This window comes from Pelmatolapia mariae, linkage group LG1, assembly GCF_036321145.2.
Source record: "Pelmatolapia mariae isolate MD_Pm_ZW linkage group LG1, Pm_UMD_F_2, whole genome shotgun sequence".
Classification (NCBI taxonomy): Eukaryota; Metazoa; Chordata; class Actinopteri; order Cichliformes; family Cichlidae; genus Pelmatolapia; species Pelmatolapia mariae.
This window is the reverse complement of record NC_086227.1, coordinates 20,094,106-20,114,910: the sequence shown is the minus strand read 5'-3', so window position 1 is coordinate 20,114,910 and position 20,805 is coordinate 20,094,106. Positions and strand designations below refer to the sequence as shown.

The 20,805-nt window shown below is 40.3% G+C and overlaps 1 protein-coding gene across 8 annotated transcripts in view; it reads right to left on the bottom strand.

Annotated features, from left to right (window-relative positions):
• The window catches only part of plekha7b (pleckstrin homology domain containing, family A member 7b), an 82,228-nt gene extending 61,674 nt beyond the window's left edge, over window positions 1-20,554 (bottom strand). For 6 of the 8 annotated variants that reach the window (XM_063475053.1, XM_063475058.1, XM_063475081.1 and 3 more), the window contains exons 1-3: window positions 20,453-20,554; window positions 20,264-20,340; window positions 20,105-20,162 (exon numbers count right to left, since the gene is read on the bottom strand). In XM_063475053.1, the coding sequence (XP_063331123.1) occupies window positions 20,105-20,162; window positions 20,264-20,340; window positions 20,453-20,535 (218 nt within the window). In that variant the 5' untranslated portion in view covers window positions 20,536-20,554. Of the gene's footprint in view, window positions 1-3,703; window positions 3,809-10,683; window positions 10,837-20,104; window positions 20,163-20,263; window positions 20,341-20,452 lie in introns of those variants that run through there. The other 2 variants (XM_063475073.1, XM_063475087.1) reach the window with 2 other exon arrangements.
• Window positions 20,555-20,805: the final 251 nt, after the last annotated feature.

Below are 20,805 nucleotides of genomic sequence, written 5' to 3'. Positions count from 1 at the left end.
ATTCCCCCTGAGCGTAAAACACCTTCCATAACCCTTTATACCCTGTTTCTTGTCTCGCTGCCACTTTGATGCAAGGGGAACAAATCTTCTTTCATTTGAAACTAAATGGTAGAGATGCAATCAGTGCATTGAAAAAAAAAATTCCAATTGTTATCAGTCCCTGCATATCACCCTCTCTACCTTTTAGCAGGCTCAGAACGTGCTCCTCTTTTATTGTAACCTGTGATAAACAGAGGACAGTATTGGAGGCTCTCATAGGCCTTAAGAGGTGCATATAAAATATCTCATGGAAAATGTCTTACTAGCCAACAGAGCTTTGTAACATACGCTACCTAGTAGTATGATGATAGATCTAACTGAACTGCACATGACACATCCAAAAGACTCAAGCTACCACTGAATAGGGTAATAGCTATCTAATAGCTGACAGAGGAGACCACTTAATAGTGATATAACTACTATAGTGTAACAATATCAGTTCAGGGAGATTTATATATACATTTCTATATCTATATATATATATATATATATGTTCTCCTGTGCCTTCAGTTCACCATATGCTCTTTACAATGTAGTGAAACAAAGCAGATGTAGCTGTATCTTATTGTAGCCTTAAGGCTTACATTATCTGAACCAGGGTAATCCCCGTTTTCCACATTTCATGAAAGCCATGTCACTTGCCAGTGCTTTTGTCCAAAAGCAGAGAAGCAGATAAACAGCCACTGGATTCTCTAACAATCGGATTCAGCTAACCCTCATGCTGTGAAACATGCCTAAATCCCTTACACAATTGTGTCAGAGACTTTATTATATCATGCAGCCACTAAATACCCTCTACTTAACCCTAACCAGCACACGTGCACACACACACACAGATATATGAAATCATCCCGATGAAATGTATTTATTGTAAATGTCTTCACTTCATTGACATTTAGTGACAGTTTTCAAAAAGTGATTATGTTGGTAAGATTTACCTGCAGAGAATCCAAGGCCTGAGGGCGTCCAAGTTTGTATAGCACAGCACTTTCTTTCTTTTTTTTAAACCACACTACGCTTATCTTTACCACTGAATGTGTACAGTGTATCTAAAATAACAAAGACATTTCTGAAATCTCATCAAGGATGGCGAATGCTTTTCTTCCGTCACATTCTTTCCTTCGCGGGACTGAGTCGGCTCTTTCTGTGTGAGGGTGTCTGTGTGCTGGGAGCTACCTGTGCACAGATTGCCTGAGGCTTAGAGAAATCTCTCCTGCAGTTCTCATTACAGAATCTGAGAAGACACACAACCCAGAGTACAGGCAGCCAATGAACACACTCCCACTGGGGAGTTATATTACAGTGATACACGGGGTTAAGACAAAAAGCGGCTACTCCACGACTGCAGTGCTCTGTGGCAATGAACAACACCCAGGCACCACACACAAAGGCCCCTGCAGTCCAGAAACCACACAGCATCAACTAGAATGTGTCCAGGCTTCATGTCTGCTGCACACATAGCTATTTTTTTTCCTGGTATTCCCTTGCTGAGACCAGAAGAGCAGCACAGTGATGACATTAAATCCTTCATCACTAGACCGGATGATTGCACATCAAATATTTAGAATTATTATTTGTTACCAAAAGTATTTTCTTTAACAAAAAACATGTAATAACATATTGCATCCATCCCTCTTGGCTGCCAAAGAATGCATGCTATCACAGTTCAACATGGAAATTAAACTGATGGATTAAATTAATTAGGTGAGGGTCCACTTGGCTGGCAGAGGGTAAATGAAGGCTATTTTTAGCCCTCTGTATCCTGTGTGTGAGGAAAGCTTGCTGTGACTTAGTAGGTTTATTAAGGCAGGGAAGGTAGGCCACATCTGGTGCACAGCTCGAAAACTCTTACCAGCCAGCAGGATGGAGATTTTACTAGAACAGTCTCTTCCCTGGAATCTCTATCCCACTCACAGCGGCTCAACTAAATAACAGTTTGGGGGATTTAAAAAGGTCACGATCTTAATACACTGAGAAGACCCTCCCTTTTCAAATGCTTTAACCTTCTGTTAAGTATCACCATTATAGTCTATTCTTAGAAATAGTAAGTCTCCCTGGAAATGTGCAGTGGGGCGGGGGTCACCTCCTTTCTCTAATGTTCTGTCCCCTGTATTCAAAGGTATTCTATCCACTGCACCTATTTTTGGTGTTTCATTTTTCAGCCTGAAGTGCTCCAGCCATTCAATCAAAGACATGACCTCTATGTCAGATAAGCATACAAATGAAGCACTATGGCTTTTGGCCACATTCCACTCTGTGGCCGAGGACTGAAGCAGGAAGGATGAGCTGTGCTGGGTGTGACTGGGCTGTAGTCAGTGTTACTGGAAGTGTTTTGGTGAACTAAACATTGAGTCAGATGTTCAACACTAGAAGGTGAGCATTAGCTAATCCATTAAAACCAGACAACCGCACAGGACTGGAAAAAACTCACTAGAGTCTCATTAATGTTATTTCAACATGTGCTATGCTGTAAATGTAGCATACTGCAATTAAAAGACTATTGATTCAAAGATGATCCAAGCCGTCACGCTCTGCTATTTGCTGATCTTAGAAGAAATTTTGCAGTGTGGTGTTTACTGCCTCTGTGGCAGAGAGCACTGCGGGGGATCTGGCCGATGCAGAAGCATATGTAGGAATGATAAACAGGCTAAGTAACCTTATCGCTTCAGCTAACATAAAGACCCTGACAGAATGGCAATAAGCTTGATGTAGTTTGTGCAGATCAATAAATGGATGGTTTCCATGTCACATCCCATTTAAAAGTGGCATTAACCACACCAATAAACCAAAGAGCAGCTTCAAAATTGCCAGCTTCAAGCTGCTCTTTGGCTTTTCATACACTGGGCTTCGAGCTGTGCTAATGTAAAGCTGTCTGTCTACAGCAGCATGCATACTATATGCTGCTGTATGAATTACATATATGATCCATTTTGAACAATTATACTAATGTAACAATTTAGTCTTTTATTTAAGGCAAGCGCGCCCACGGCATGTAGTTTATAAAGTGTAACATATGGGATTTGAGGTGTGTAAGAAACATGTAACATACAGCAGGTGTGCTGTTTGTCTGCATATGTAAAGGGCCCTAACAAACAGCAAGTGCACTAAGAATAAAGGCGCAGTCCCATGTAAACTACATTCTTTTACAAGTCTGGCTCACTCTGAACTTAGGACTGCATTAAACCCCTGCAATAGTCTAGCCTATAGAGAGATCTACATTAAAGTATACAAGCCCAAGGGATCACAGTTCTGCTGACATCAACACAGCAATCAGTGACCTGTGATCATGAGGCACTGCAGTGAGCATCTCTCTCTCTCTCTCTCTTTCTTTTTCCCTCTCTGTCTCTTCACCCCCGTAAAGACTGATCCAGTTCGCACAGGTACACACACCCTCCAAAAGCAATCAGTTGGTTTATAAAGGCATAAAAAGCCAGATGCCTTGTTGGCAGCAAAAAGAGATAGCAGACACTTTTCAGCATGCATCTGAAATCTGCCTGCCTGCATGTAGACTTTCTACAAACACTTAACAACATGCAATCTAAAGCATTTTATTTCCTGCCTGCTGGAAAGCCTTAGCACAGACACACACACACACACAGCTCCTGACAAGCTACGCAGCAATACAGTCCCATATATGTGCTAAGAGAGGGGCTGGGATACACACCTGTGAGTCGCCCCATACACTGGCTGCCTCTTGTAGGAGACGTGTGAGGTTGATTGTCCTGGCTGGCCCAGCATGTTAGCTGCAGGTCTGTGATTTGCTGTGCTGTGCTCGTCTCAGTGGTGCCTGTGTGTGTGTACTTCTCTCAGCTGGTAGTGCCGCTGTTGCTGACGTCCTCTGCTGAGCCCCGTGGCGTCAGTTCATTCAAAACATCCTCCTTCCCGCCTTTGCTGCTTAGGTGAAACTAAAAATATATGCAATCACCGAAGTGTCCCCGGTTTCTGAGTGACACCCGTGTGATTGGTATTATCGAGGCCAATCAACCTCACCAATAAATATTTTAAGAGGTCCCAAAGCACAAACTAAGACCACAGGTACAAAGAATAAGCCATAACAATATAATCATAATCTCTTCCCTCTTTCCCTCCCATTAATGGTACTCTTTTCTTCCTCAGCTCTCCTCCTTCTCTCTTCTAATAAATGCGTTCCTCAGCAGAGCTCTGTCGCCAGAGCACTTCCCTGAACTGGATGCTCTCTTTGCTCCATTCTCTCTGCAGTCATGCAGCCAATACACAGCATAAAAGGGGGGAGTTAAGGAGGAAGGAAGGAAGGAAGGATGGATGGATGAGGAATTAAAGTAAGAAAAAGAGATGAGGGGGTGAGGAAAAGGGAGAGAATGGGTAGCAGCATCCAAAATGCTGCAGTGAGAGTACTAACTGGGACCAGAGAAAAACTCCTGCATTAGCTTCACTTCACAGGCTCTCTGTAAAATCCAGGAATGATTTTAAAATCCATCTCCTGACATACAAAGTCCTGAATGATCACATCCTATCACTTCTAAAAGGGGATCTATTATGCTCTTTCTTACTTTCTCTAATAGATATTGTTTCAGTCGTGGTTGCTCATATGAAACATGGCCAAAGTTTCAAAACTGCAGTCAGTCAGTGTGCAAGGGCCCTGACTCCACACTCCTCTAAATGCTTTGTTTCAGACAGTGTTTTTTCTACTCTTGAATCTGTTACTTTCAGAGACACTATGTCCTTAATAAAATCATTTCAGGTGCACAGAACCAAACCTTGGGAGGAGCAGCCAACCTGGAAAAGACGGGCTTAAAGGCACTTGTTTTAGAAAGGATAACAAAAGGGGCCGCACCAGCGGACAGTATAAGATAGAAAAGGATTGTTTACGACTGTGAAACATGCAAAGCTGTTCTTGTAGAGTACTAAAATAAATCTATCTTAAATATCCAAAAATATCAAAGTAAGTGTTTTAGCAAGTACACTGAGAGCTAAAGCATCCAGATATCAGGCCCCTCTCGTGTGGGACAAGCTCTCAGTTTGGGTTTGGGAGGCAGACCCAACCTCCCCCTCCTTTTGTACTTTTAAGATTAGGCTTAGTTTTTTTTCCCTTTTTTCTAAACTCTTAGTTATGCTGCAATAGGCTCAAGCAGATGGAGGTTCTACCATGATGCACTGAGCACCGCTCCTCTTTTTCCTCTCACTTTTACTCCCCCGTGCTACTGCTGCATGTCATGTGTTTTCCTGTTTGTTGTTCATCATCACTTTCTGATCTTGTCTTTCCACTGGCTTAAAACAGATGGCTGCCCCTCCCAATCATTTGATTGCTAAATTTGGAATACTTGAAATTCTTACAATATGAAGAGCACTCGATTACTTTTGTTGTGATTTATAAGCCTATACTATTAAAACTGAACTGAGCTGAAGTAAGTACTAGAAATATACTATGTTGTAAATGCTTATTCTGCCAGATAGTATGATGGAAAAGTTTATTGCATGAAAAGGCGATGACTACAGTTTATACTCTCTATATTCCCATGTTACCAGTCTCTACAAATGATCTTCTAGTGATGTTTTGCTTTTGCAAACATTACCTCAGTCCTTCTGCATATGCACCACAGGACAATACTGTCCAACATGATGAATTTAAACACCAAGAAAAGACAAAAGGGGAATATTTTGCATAGCGGAGACATCAGATAACATGAGAAAGTGAAGACTATAAACCAAAGAGACTGACAACTATGTCATGCTACAAATGCCTTCAATTAGCTATTAAAGCAGTTAGGCTTTAAGTGAAAATTAAGCTGATGGCACCTGAGCACACATTTACACACATGAACATGTAGTCGATGTGTCCTGCCGCTGCTGCTCTCATTCCCTTAGTTTCACCCTCTGCTGCTCTTTCTCATCCATCTCCACAGTGCTTCACATCTCATTATCATACCACAGGAGTCAAGAGGCATGGCGCTGCAAGTAAAGACTTCAACACTGTGGCGATAATACCAGTCTGTCAGATGTCTGGGTCCGACCACCACCAAACACCATCTGAATTGTGTCCTAGCCGCCTCTTTCAACATATTCATGTATCGCACTGCACAGTTTTTAAGGTAATTAATTTAATTGCATGGACTAACGCCAACATACAAATCATATCAGATGTAAAACAGCTTCTTCTTCCTATAAATATAATGGCTGTTGTCAGTACTACTAGGTATGAAGTGTCTACTTGTACACCCTCAGCAGGACTGATATCAAATATAGCACATCAAGCGTACGAGGCCAGATACACACAAAAATAAGCCCACACCTTATAAACAGACACAGCGTTCATTCAAGCTTTAAAATGACTGTAAAGTGAATGAGCGACAACTGTAGAAATGTACTTGTTAAGTTACTACTTTTGACTGATCTGGTCCCTGATTGTTAGCATAGCATTTAGCTATATCTTTTGCTCTTTTAATTATCTCTGTCTCTCCTCTACATTCACTTTAACTTTCTGTTATGTTGGGCAGCTGTAGAGATGCAGGCAAACGCGGCAAGCTTTACAGAGGGGTGGGGGGGATAATGAATGTACACATATACATACATCTGTGGGTGGCTCACCAACACACCATCATCACATTGCTAAGATCAGTCTGCTGAGGAGCATCTGATATGTGTTTTCTAAAGTTCCGTAAACACTCCACTGCTCCCCAATATTAAGTCTGCCACTGTCTGTAATAAATTAACTACTATGCAGATTTCTCATTCTAAATGAAACTGTCCAATAGAATACATAAGTAATATTCACCCACCAGAATTAAATATTAATACATTGAAAGGGCAATCACTGCATTGCATTATGCACTACCAGAAATTAGCACTGTTTTCTTGATAGTACACTTTGCTTTACTTACTTTCCTACTTAGAGATTTTGAATGCAGACGTTTTATTTGTAACACAGTATTTTACCAATGTGATATTACTGCCTGATTTACAGTAGGTGACAGATCAGAATACTCAGAAACTCGCTGCACAAGCAGTAGCATTTCAAAAAGTGTGAAACTACTGAAAGTAATCTATAACAGGAATTGATTTACATGCAAAGAAGAGAACTGAGATCTGTGGAGGGTACTTGAGCACTTAGATAAGTAATAAAATTACAAAGAGGACAAAGCAATGAAACATTTTAATGCTTGCAATAAAAAGCTTCATTAATATGATGAAGTGAACAACAGACAGAACAATGCGTTTCTTCAAAAGTTGAAACTGTTTGTAAAACAGGTCATTCTATTTTTGTCCCAAGACAAATATGTTGGACATTACAGTCACTAAGTATATAATAGACTAATCTACATACTCCTGGCTTGTTTCTAAAAACTATAAAATCCTATATCTGCACATGTTGCTACTCACCAGTTTAGTGATCAGCCGTAATGCAGTGAGTCCATTTAAAAAGCCTCAGATGTCCACATCTGTCCTGATTCTGAAGACAACCAATAGGGAGTGTCCCTTTCTGCTCTCTTAACATATGAAAACTGAGCTTGTTAAAGTGTATGCTAGTGGGTGTGCTAGAAAGTAGAAAAAGAGGGGTGTCAGATAGGAGCATAACTGCTGTTTCAGCCCTCTCTCTCTCTCTACTCTTGATCAATCGGTAACACTGGCGGCCCTTGCAGAATATAGCTGTACTTATGCTCACTGGGGAATAATAAAATAACACTTTGCTGCTTAGTGTCGATGCAGAAGCTGGTGATGAGAAAAAGAGATGGACCTGGCCTGAAACAAAACTCTAAAGGTGCCACTCTTTTTGATTATCACAGATGAATAGTTATCACCTCTTTGTGGTGTCCAGCAAAGTGCTGACCTTGGTCTCTGACTGCAACCAGAGCCTTCCGTCTCACCCAGAGTCCTCTTTATCAGATCACATCCCAGTCCGCCTGGGGGAGAGAGGAATGGATGGAGAGCAAACCTGAGTGGCTGGCGCAGGCTGCTGCAGTGCCGGTTCAATAATCCACAGACAGACATATAGATAAGAGCAGAGGGCTGAATGAAGGTAGTCAAACCTGAGGGTAGGTCAATCCATACCACGTCGATATCCATACACTGCTTTTATCCCGGCTACCGTATAACAAATTAAGGTTTTTAATTTACTGTATCGGATCCATCCGGTTAGCAAACAGGAAACCCACAACACAACAAAAAAAGGTTTGAATTAACAGACTCTCAAATAGCTCAGAGAGACGGGACGTTCTGACATTTAGCTATACATTACAGAACAAATACACGAAAGGGGTAATCACACTGTGAGATGAATGGTGAATTATTATATCTCGTTAAAAAACAAAACAAGCTTGTAACTCAAGCTTGAGTTAGATGCTGTCATAGGATGAAACCACAATAAAAAAAAATATACCTGATTCAACACTTTATGTGTAATCTCCGTTATCTGACCTTGTCATTGGCAGAGATGGAAAAGAAAATGTGTGATAAACCACCAAACCGTCAATAAGTGTCTTGGTGAAGTGTACAAAGACGCAACAGCAGTATCTAGTGGCTACAAGCAGAACAGCACCATGGTTCTCCTGCTTGTGCTTCAGCAGGTCTCATTGATCCGATGACAGTTGAGGGCCGGTGCACCATCGCTGAGACTGCAGTTTTAAAAATATGAATGCATCACTTAAAATTAGCACTTTTTTGTCACTATATAACTTAAACACAATGATTGGAGGTAATGCCAGATCACAGCAGGTTTTAATTAATCAATCAAAGATTTAGAATAGAAAAAAGAAGCACTGAGGAAAGGCTCATGAATACGAAATTAGTCATGCATCTTTGCACTGAGGCAAATTATATTGGATCGGTTTGCAAGAAATCACACAGCTGTGTGGTCAATGTGCTCGATAAATGCTGCAGTGAGAGAAATTGCTCAAACCCTCACATCTGCTCTCAGTAGCAGTGGTCGGTCCAGTCTTTTCATTTATTTTCTTTTTTTTTTCGCACTCAATATTCCATTAATGGAAACAGCAATATTCAATCAAGTAATCCACAATAAGCAACATTTTCTCACAGCTCATACACTCAATCTGCTGCTAACATAAGCTTATTGAAGTGTTTGGTTTTTCAGCCTTCCTTTTGGAATATATCAGCAGTAAAGCACCCTGCATGATTAGAAATTTCTAGAAACTTATCTGCAGAGAGATAGAGCATGTAGGATGTAGGATCATGTGCGTTGTAGGATGCACTGTAGCAATTAATAAGCAATTTTATAATAACGTTTCTCTCCACTTGGGTTAGCACAACAAGCTGCCAATGTTTGACATATATAGCCTTCACATTCACCACTTTTTAGCACACAGCTGTGTTAAATACTAAGCAGAAACTGAGAAACAAAAGCGCTCATTGGCAGTGTTTCTGATATTCACTTGATTGACAGCTCAGCCAGCTTCACTTTGCCCACTGGTCACAAACTCTTTCCTGTTTGTCTTTTCGTACCAGGCAGGTTTGTCATAACCCGCAGCTTTGTGTGTTTGCTTGTTTTTTTGTTTTGTTTTTTAAAAAGCAAGAAAACAGCTAAAACACCTAATAAAGAATACTCTGTGTGGCTGTATTAATTTAAGCAAGAGCTAAAGCTCTTTTATGTTAAATTATAAGCCACTGGTAATATTTATAATACAATAATTAATAACAATAAGTATATTCATTCATCCTTTTAACTGCTAATCCAGTTCAGGTGGGTTGGATAAGGGGTGGAGGTGCAGCCAGCATATCACAGCTGACAAATGGAAAGAGGTGGAGTACAGCTTTGACAGGTCACCAATCCATCACAGGGCTAACACAGAGAGACAGACCATTCATATTCACACTTAGTTTAGACTTACAAGTTAGCCTAACATTAAGAGCTTTAGACTGCAGGAGGAAACCCACAGAGTCACATGTAGACCATGCAAACATTACAAAGAAAGCCTAGCAGTCCAGTTCAATTCAAATAAACTGCCCTTGTGGCTTGTTTGTGGCAGTTTTAGCACATGCTATGTTGCAGATTCAGAGTATGTTATAAATGTAGTTAGTTAGAAAATTAAAAGATTTTTTACTCAGCTTATAAACCTTTACTTTACAGGACACATAGTCACTGAAAACCAGTGGCTTTCCTGTATTCGTGGCAACACAGGAGCACTTGCTCACATTTAATCTTTATACTGCTTATCACTTTAAAGCAAACTCTGGGTAAAATACAAAGTATTGCACAAACAAAATGTAAGTTTTCTTTTGTTTCTTTTCCCATGTTACGGAACATCCATCATTTCCTTTGTGCTAACTAATCACTTCTCCTGTCACCCGTCTGGTGAGATGAGGACACGGTGGGACCTGCTTCTCTCTGCAGTGGCTCCAGTCACACTCGGGCTCTGACAGAATGCGGCAGAAAGAACTGTCATCTGAATTTAATCAGAGAGAGGGTATACAAACTGCTTTTCCTCCAGAGAGGCAGCTGAAATTACTACGGTCCAGAGCCTCTTTCTTTAATAAGTTGAAAAGAGTTGTAAATGATAGCTGACAAAAATGCTGCATGTTTCAATTTCTGTCACATCTTCCTGCATGCTAGTTAAAGTCAAAGATGGCATGCTTTACCACAATCATAGTAATGCAGTGACATGAAAACACTAATCAGGCACAGAGATACAATTCAAGGCTAAAAAAAAGTATTACCTTGCCTCAGCCTGCCTCTCCTTCTCCTCCAAATTGGAGAGCTCCAGCTCTGTAACCACCTTTGTTTCATGATCAGCCCCGTCAGTCTCGTGCCTGAGGGGCAGACAACTGCAACAGCAGGTCCCCATCCCAGCTCGGGCATCTCCCCTGCCCTGTTTCTGCTCTGACTCCTGCTGCTCCAGCTCTGACTTTTCAACCTGCTCAAGTCATCTAGACAGTGAATGACTCATTCTACATAATGTACATCATCAACCAGCGCACACCTCAGGCCTGCAGTCCAAACAAGGCCTGATGGAAAGCTTCCTCTGTATTCTGCAGAACAAAAGCTTACTGTACCAGACACTAAATCTGCTCTTTGTTTTCATCATCTTTATTCAGTCCACTGCTTCAGTCTCCATCCTTATTTGTAGGCCCAGGCAATACTGAGCATTATTTATTTTTTAACTGCCACAAACCCTGTAATAAGTCATTGTGGACATGATGTTGACAATATGGACCTTTTTTAGAAAATCACTCTGACCTCAAATAAAAGTCCTGGCTGTCTCACAAGTAAGTCGTGAAGATGGATGCAGAAACATAAGAGCTTTAGACATGATCTACTGATAATAACAACAGTCGACATAAATAACCCAGCAAAGGTGAAAGCACCTGCTATCTCACCAGCAGCACATTTGCAAATCCTTGGCCAAGAGTCCAAATATCAATTTCACTGTCCGTGCATTTGCTGCTAAGATGACATTATCAGGTGCGCTGCTGCCTTTCTCATAGATTAATGATTCATGCTTCTAAGCAAGTTTATCATATTGTTTGTGTGTCTGTGTTGTCCATGTAGTTTGCATGTGTGTGAGAGTGAGATTCAAACAAGAAAAAAAAGAAATCCAATAAGATCTTTGGCAGGCTGGCAAAAGAGCAATACATCATATTGCTGTTTCCAGTACCCTGCAATGCATTAAGCCTGTTGGGTGTGTTTTTTAATTCCAAGAATACCACAAAAGGGCTGTTAAGTAAAAAAAAAAAAATAGACACCTATAGGTTACAAAATAACTCACAATCATTTTGTGAAGTCACATAAAAACAACTAGCCTCAGCAAGCTCTATTGTGCAACACACAGACCAACATGAAATTTTCCTCAACATGAAATATGAAATAATTAAAAACTCAACTCATCACAAGCCTCAGAATAGAAAGTATTCGAAACAGGAGTCGACTATAAATCCCTAGTTCTGGTGTTGGAACGTGAACTGTCTGCCATCCCTACCACAATATTGTTAATGAATTATTCTAGGTCTCAACTGACCCCCTGCAAGACCCGAGTATCACATTTTTGGAGTGTTGTCTTAAACTACTGCTCAGTTAGTTAATGTATTTCATTAGTCTGCTGTAACTGAAAAAGAAAGAGAACTAAAAAAGTTTCCCCTCTCTCTTTCTCGCCACATCAGTGGCAGTATAGCAGTGGTGCAACACAGCTGTTCTGACACTGAAACACCACATATTACCCCACATATACCGCCACATACCCCACATTGTGAGTTGACAGTGCTCTTTTAAAACCCATCATTTTGTATAGCTTTGGAGTAAACCACTATTTTCCCCCATAGTCACAATATCACCATAATTTAAACAAGCAAACATTTACTTTTTTTAGTTATATAATCCCAGTTAAAACATTTCTGGAAAGCCGTACAGCACAAGTGGTGTAGCTGTGTAAGATAAGTACAACAATCTTCGAGTTTAATTAAAATGAGTTTGCAAAAGCTAAGCTACCAGTAAAAATATAGAAGCTAAGCTGATGATGCTGCAATAAGAATGTCTAAACGTTGCATACTGTTTCAGAATTAGCCAGATTAATCGGTGAGTACGTATAAAATTAATTATGTTGATGCTTCAATAAACTTTTTTAATATATTCCCGAGTCAGTAGTGTAGTAAAAGACAAAGCCAATCTGGCAAAGCAGTTCCTTCAATATGCTGTTTTACTCCCTGTCACAAACATATCTGTTTTGTTTCAGCTATAATTTAAAATTTTCAAAATGTTTAAGAAAATTGCTTTACCATCTAATGCTTTAGAAGATATATGTGTGGTAACTTGATGCACTCATGTCAGAATCCCTGCTTAGTGGTTAGTGCTGTACAGTACAAGAATAAACAGTTAACAAATGTGCTAAAGCTACATTAAAAGTGATGCTATCAGATTCTGAAGACACAGAGTATGGTTCCTGTAGCAGTCTGTAGAGCCTAATGGATGCAGTTTAACAAACACAGCTGGCACAGGTGGACAAGAAAAAAACACTGCAAATGAAACATGTGGAGCAGAGCCGATTTTCAGATAAAACCAACCTTCACCGATGCTTTGTTGAAACAAAACTTGTGCACTGATCCCCGTATCTTTCTTCGTGACCTCCCACGGCACTAGGAACTTTCAAAACATGTACTTTTTACAACTACAACCCGCAGAAACACAAGGTCGTTCAACTATAGTTGGTCTTACTGACGTCAATAGACGACTTTGGTAAGGTTTAACATCCAAGGATAACATCTGACATCACTTAATCTGAGAGTTGACCATTTCTGACAGGATGAAAGGTTTGATCAGGTCACTCGAGACTTTCTGCTTCTTTGCCTCACTGAGAAACAAAGAAACTGGACTAGCTTCCTGCCTCAGGGCCCAGGAACACCAGTTGGGAAAACAATTTTTTTAAGTGATACCTGTCAGAGACTAGCTGTCTCATACAGGGTCCTGTACAGAGACACATACTAAGTTTTACTTGACTTTAAAACTTTAAAACTCAATGCCAGGAACCAAAAGTATAATACCTCAAGTTTTTTTCTTTTTTTCCCCCTTTGACAGAAGACAAATTAACCCTTACAGTTAATTTAACTTACACATTAGAAAAGCTTTGGAAAGGAAAAGCTTGTTTATCGCCCCTTTGACCTTGTTTGTTCCATCTATTTTGGCAATCATGTTGTGGCCTCAGCAGTGAGGCCCGGATTTGATGTGTTAGCAGAAAAAAGAAAGCTTCAGCTTCATTAAGACAGGGTTATGATAAAGGCCTGTAGGGACATTAAACTTCTTTATTTTCCATTTCCTGTTTAAAAAAAAAACTGCTTCAAAACATCTCATGGCTAATTAACTCACAGTACTGATCAAAAACGTCAGCTATTTAAAAAAAAATGCAAGCACAAACTAAAATCATAACAAGCTGTGGGACAAAAGCGAGATAAATATTCATCAGAAATCTCAGGCAACGATGAAATATTGACGGAACTTTCTGAAAGGCAACTAAATTTGAGAAAGAAGCTGAGTGAGCCTTTTTTTGGTGTAAAAGCTAAGCGAGATTCAGTGTGGATTTCAAACACTTCCGCCTGGACTGGCCCACAGCATTGTTAACCCGTTCAGCAATGTAAACTGTGTCCTCAACAGGACGCCATTGTACCTCGGCGTGGTAATTTTCTCCCTGGGGGAGCTATAGAATTGCACTTTTCTTATTCTCAGTGAGTGCCAGTGAAGTGGTCGAAAGTGAACCTTAGTGTACTCAGTTTTCTCAGTTTTTGTAAGTAATGAGATAATAATACACAGTGTTTACTAATCACTAGTAATATTCTAATTTATGTTATGTCATGAGTTTGTGTAATGAAAAAAAATTGTTATTGTATGTCAAAGCCACTGGCTTATCAGCTCTGCGCTCTCAGAGTGTCCTTTGGCATCAGTCCCTGATGTATTATGCAACAGTGAGACAGGGCTTACTATAATAATGCTGATAATACTAATAATAAGAAGAAGAAGAAGAAGAAAAGAAGAAACTTTCTTTATATACTTGCATCTTTAAAAAAACAGAGCTTATAAAATGCTTTGACAGAAGTGAAAAAGCAGCATACTCAAAGGGTAGATTTAAACAGGAAGCCTAGACAAAAGGTCCTCTGAAAACACGTGTACACAACAAAGAGAAATAAAAGACATAATTAAATAAATGAAAGACTAGAGGCAGGCAATTAGCATGAAAACTAAAACCAAAAGATAAAAGAAATCACATGTAACAGAACCACTTAAAAGAAAGTCGGGAAAACTGAGTTCTAAGAAGTAAGTCTGTGAGCCTGATCTCTTCTAGCTGGTCATTTGTAAACCAAGGGGACCTGACTGCAAAAGCATAGTCATGGTTAAGTTGTCATATTTGACGCCAAACCACATTTTTAACAATCTAACAAAGCAAGCAGACCTAAACAATCAAACAGCCAAGGATAAGTTAAAAAAGTCATCACGTGCAGATCTTTGAACTATTCCCAGAATTAGACATAAGTGTGCTGAGGGTGCTTCTTTGGAACAAGCTGCCCGCTGACCTGAGGTCAGTTATAACTGTGTCTGCAGAAAGTTTGGCATAATTTAATGTAGTTTGTTCCAGAAGCAAACTCAAAACCTTTTCATTCTCACAGGCTTACATGTAATTATTGCGTGTATATGAGACACAAATTCCCTTTGGGGTTTGCTTAGGAAGGGCATTTGGTTAAATACCACCACCACTCTATCTGCCTCCTTATAGACAGAGTATAAACATCTATAAAGAGCGGATGGTTTCTTGTTGTGGTACCCCCCACCGAACGAGTTGGCCACCAGGATGTGAAGGGTATGGGTCTGACAGGGCTCCAGGTGTACTGAATTGCCCTCAATGTAATGACATGAAGGTGTGAGATGCTAGGATTACAAGAAGAGGCTACTCGAGCATCTTTTTTTCATTTTTGTTTTTTCAGAATATTGTGTCTTTTATGTCTTGTGGAACAAATATTGAATTGTCCACAGGGTGAACAACCGCAACTCAAGACATGAGTGCATATGCTGGCACAAATCTTCAGAGTAAAGACTGAGTGGGAGCCAGGTATTCAGGACTTCACAGTAAGGGTCGTTGGCCTAGTGAGCCCAGAGCAGTCCAGATAAGCCCACACTTCTTTTCATGCCAGATAGCCAATATTTATACCTGGTATGTGCGGCGCCACTCTCCGATGGCGCCTAGAGTGATCCGAGATGATTGTTTTAAGCACATAGACACAGAGCGGTTCGGTGACCGTGACATTGTAAAGCTGGAACTATAAAACAAAACTAATAATTAATAAAAATGTTACCTTTTTCCCAAAATTGTCTTACTTTCCTTTTACTTAGATTAATCTACATCCGTCAGACTAAAGACACAGACCTCTTTCATCTGTAACATTATGTTCAGGGATTGAAGCGGGTTGATTTTGGAAGATGGTTTCGAAATTGGGTCACTCCCTGGGAGATTTGCTGGAAGTATGACAGCCTGACGAACTCTATTTCAATCTGCTGCCACACATGACAACAGTCTCACCCATTAGCTTGGACAATTTTATCATCAAAATAATGTGAGTGTTTCAGGAGTGCTGTGAGTAAAATTTCCCTAATGAAACTATACTTAATTTGTACAACATGTGAGCCTAAGTAAATCATTCTCAGATCAGCTGAGAAAATCTGAAAACGTTACACTTTTGGAAACTTGAAGATAACATCAGTAACCATTAACCAGGTAGTTAAGGGCTGAAGGCTGCACGGCTTACCAGAAGTGAGGTGTAAGCAAAGGTGAGTTTTGCAATAGACATGGTGTTAGAACAATCCCTTCTTTGTACTTCAAGTCAGCTAAGTTCCACTATCAACACACACCAAATCCACTGACTGTTGTCAGGGCAGCACCATGTGGACTTCAGTGCAGAGTTTTTTTGTTGTTTTTGGGAGGGGGGGCTTGCACACTTCCTGGAAAGCTCAGGGATAAGAAAAGAAGGGCATTATACCAAAAAGACATGCCAACAGTCCAACTCATAAAATTTCTCAAAAAAGCTGATGTTAAAGTGAGATTTATTCATTAAACACACACACACACACACACACACACACACACAGGAATCTCAGTTTCTACACAGACTATAAAAACCAAATCATTACTAATGGTTACCCCTGTGGGATAAATAAAACACTGTAAATGTTGAGTTGCTGTCAACTAAAAACTAATACATAATCATTTTAATGGTCTGAAACAGACACATAGTCCGAGTAATCGAGCCCATTACATTGTTTATAGAGCGTCTGAGTTGAAGCCATCGTCACTGTCATTAGTGTTTCAGCTTTGCCAAGTAAAGTTGTAATAAGAAGCCCAGCTTGTGAGTGCTAGAATCTGCCATGTGTTTGAGGAGTAAGGGATTCTTTTGACAAAATCTGAGGGCTCTTCTCTTGATAAGGTCATTGTCCAATTTCACAGTTTACCAAAATTTGATTGGTTCTTCATTTGCCCATGTTTAACATGATGAAAAAAAAAATAGCAGTGTTAACACGGCTTGAAAAACTACACATTTAGTTTAGTTTCATTTGTTTTTTCTTTTTCTTTTTTGTCTGACTAAGAGGACAAACCCCCTCTTTTACTCTTTTATTCGATTTATCATCAGTTTACTATATTGGCTGTTACTGTACTGCTATCCATCTGCTGCAGTGCTAACGGTGGGGTGGCGAAAGTAAAGCTGCCTATGTGCATCTCTGCTGACAGCAGAAGAGACAAAGGGGGAGCGAAAAATGAAATAATGAATAATTAGTTCATGCATTATTACCTCTAGGCTGGAGTATTGTTGTATTATCAGATTGTCCAAAAAAAGACTAGAAATAGAGAGCATATTTCTCTCATACTGACTTCTCCTCTCATACAAGGTCTTGAGTAATCAGTCCCTGTTTTATCTTAAAGACCTCATAGTATCCTATCACCCCAATAGAGCACTTCACTCTCAGACTGTGGGCTTACTTGTGGTTTTAAAAGTAAAATGGGAGGCAGAGCCTTCAGCTTTCAGGTCCCTCTTCTATGGAGCCAGCTCCCAGTTTAGATTCAGGAGACAGACACCGTCTACTTTTAAAATTAGGCTTAAAACTTTCCGTTTTGGTAAAGCATAGAGTTAGGGCTGGATCTGGTGACCCTGAATCCTCCCTTAGTTACCCTGAAATAGGCCGTGGCTGATGTGGGTGTTTAATCATTAGTCATTATTAATCTCTGGCTCTCTTCCAAAGTGTGTTTTTTTGTCCTGCCTTCCTCCCCTCACCCTTCCTACGTTCAGTTTTTCAGACATCATCTGTATGATTTAAATAATAAATTAATTAAAATGGATTGTTTGGTTAGGTTTAGGCATTAACAACACACTGTTTAGGTTTAGAAAGCCCACGATTTGACATCTGTGGAGCAGCTAAAAACTAATGAGAATTTTTAATGTGCACTTCGGTAACTTTTTGTTTTCTATATTCCAGCATTTATTGAACAATCATTATCACATTTTTTAGAAAAACTGATCTCTAAACAGATAAAATTACATTTGGATGCTAACTCTTTCATTCCAATGGAACTACAAGTTGTTTACTCAAGAGAATATATTAAAGAAGCTATGGTGGAGCCTTTGAAAGTCATCATGAGGTTCGAATTACCAAATTATCCAAGTTTTTTTAATGCAATCTAATAAAGCAGATTAGATGACAGAGATCAACAAATAGTGATCATCATAAGTTCTGTTGGGACGCATAGCACCAATAGCTGTTGTAAACCAAGCACATCTACCAACAACAGCCTCTAGCAGTGCCATCACACCTCAGAAACTGCACAGGAACGGCTTTAGGGATGCAAGAGCATAAGGCAATGACATAACCCCCAAAATTAACGATCCTAATCAAATTGAGCATGCAAGTGATGCAGTAGTGCAAGCCTAATCCACACAAACCACAAGACCTTCAAGGTACCCCAGAAGTTGAAGGGCAAACATTGTGTACTATAACTAGCTAATAGATCTTTTTGGGATCTTTTTGTTTTCATTTACATGGAAAAATGTCAGCTGCTGCTCTTAATAAGCTGAATGGTACCAGAAGACAGCGCTGGTGAGTTCCGTTCCACCGCAAGAACCCGCAAGAAAATAAGGTCTCCAAAACAAAGAAACTAAAGCAAAACAGGATCCTTCCACCAAGCCAAACGGGCAACAAGTAGAAGAGTGATTTCACAGCCTTGACTTTTAGGATGCCATATATCACACAGCCTCACTGCTGTATTGTTCTCACTTCTTACAGAGAAAAAGTGAGCGAATGAGGGGAAAAACAAAGACTCTTATTCTGTACATAATATGTGTCAGCAACAACAAATTTGTTAGCTGGAACCACTTAAAGGCCTTTTTTAAAAGCATCTTTGGATACAGAAAAAGTAAAAGAAGGAAATAATTTGTGTGCTTTGATATGTGTGACTATTGCAACATCTCGGATGCACAAATTTATACTAAAATCTGAATATAAAAGTCATTGATACAAAGTGTCCACATTGTTAAGACAGAGCTGCTAACTGGTATCTGCAGAGTACTATATGTCATTGAGTAACAACCAGCCTGATGCTGAGACCGCAGCTATGAGGATGTAAAATTCTCCATATAGCCATTGCATCTGCAACAACTGGAGCGAATTAAAAGGGCAATGGGATAACATGTCTGGGTGGGAGGTGGGATTTGTAACAATGAGCTACATCAATGCAGATGTCTCCAGGCTATGTCGTAGTAGGCTTTAATGTTAGCCCGACTTATCTGACTGATTTGGGCATGATTTCCGGGTTGCTCTCCTGCACTGGTTCCCATCATAGTAACTGTCTGATATACACTGACAGCCGCAGACCAGCATCCAATAACCCACTGCATAATATAATCTACAGTAAATGCAACAGTAGCTCTAGATACTCAAAATAACATGTCTCTTGGTTGCCTTCCACTGAAGCCAGATTTAATCCAGAATCATCCTGCTTTAACGTGAAAATCTGAGAAAAAGCGGGGAAAAAACTTCAGAGTGCTGCATGTGACTTTGAAAATTCTGTCCTTTCTGCTTCAATAATGCAATCATGCCATACATCTCTGTCACCACATGGTCACACCCCTCTCCTCCAACCTTTACAGTCTCTCTCTCTCTCTCTCTCTCATTCACATCTGCACATACACACACACTTACACACAGCAAGTCTGCACACCTATCGGAGTGAGTAGAGGTCCTGCATGGTGGATGTGAGGAGAATTTTAATAGCCTTTCTTCCTGTCCTGCTAGGCTCTGTCACTTTCCGTTCACAATGCAGGCAGAGATAATTGGTTTCACCTATCTAATGGGACCCTAGTGAGTTAATCCATATGTTGGTGTGTGCTTTCTCTGTCATCTACATGCAGCTCTCAGATAAATCAGTGTGTTTACAATACAGCCTTTAATGTAGTTTGGTTGTTATAGTGCATCAGACGTGTTAGAGCAGCAGAGAGGAGGAGGAAAGCATTCCACATAGAGCACTTTAATACCGATCAACTCAACCAGCCTGCATGGGTTGATTTTTTTTTCTTTTCTCTACACGACCAAACAAGGCAACAATGCACAAAAGCCACTCACTTGATGAAGTAACTGGCTCCTTCTTCCGTGAAGCCCTCTTCCCAGCCTCTTGGTAAATCTATAACACGAGCAAGAACACATTGAGCGACCCGCTGCACACTGCAGCAAAAGCAAAATATCCTGCTGGTATCCTGCAAAATCAGATAATTTGTGGCGTACCTGAACGTATCATGTGTCCAGAGTTAACAGGTTCGCCAGTGCGCGGATGTAGCCAAGTAGTGCTTTGAGTTTTATCACTGCAAGAAAGACACCTGTTACTGAACGCTAATAAAACAACGAGAGGGAGAAAAAAAATCCCTTCACACCGCCTCGTAAAGTACTCAGAGCAGAACAAGTAAACCGGCTCACTTAATGAAGAAGACTCGACCATCTCGACAAACTCCATAAGACCAGTAGTCAGGTAGGGTGTCCCGTCCGAGAGGTGCCGCCATGATCTCTCGACTCCAGCTCGGCTCGTCCCCCCTTTCCCTCTCCGCAGACTTTTTCCAGGGAGCCCACATAATACCGCCGCTAGGGCTGCATAGTTTTTAAAGGGGACGAATACCAAACAGCAACAGACGACCTCCCCTGCGAGACTCTTTTGTTGAGCAACCGGGTCCTCACAAGTAGCGGTCTGGCAAATGATTAAAAACACAGCCGATCCTTGCATAAGAAATTAATAAACTAATAAAGCCTAACCAAAGAAGTGCAAGCACAAAATA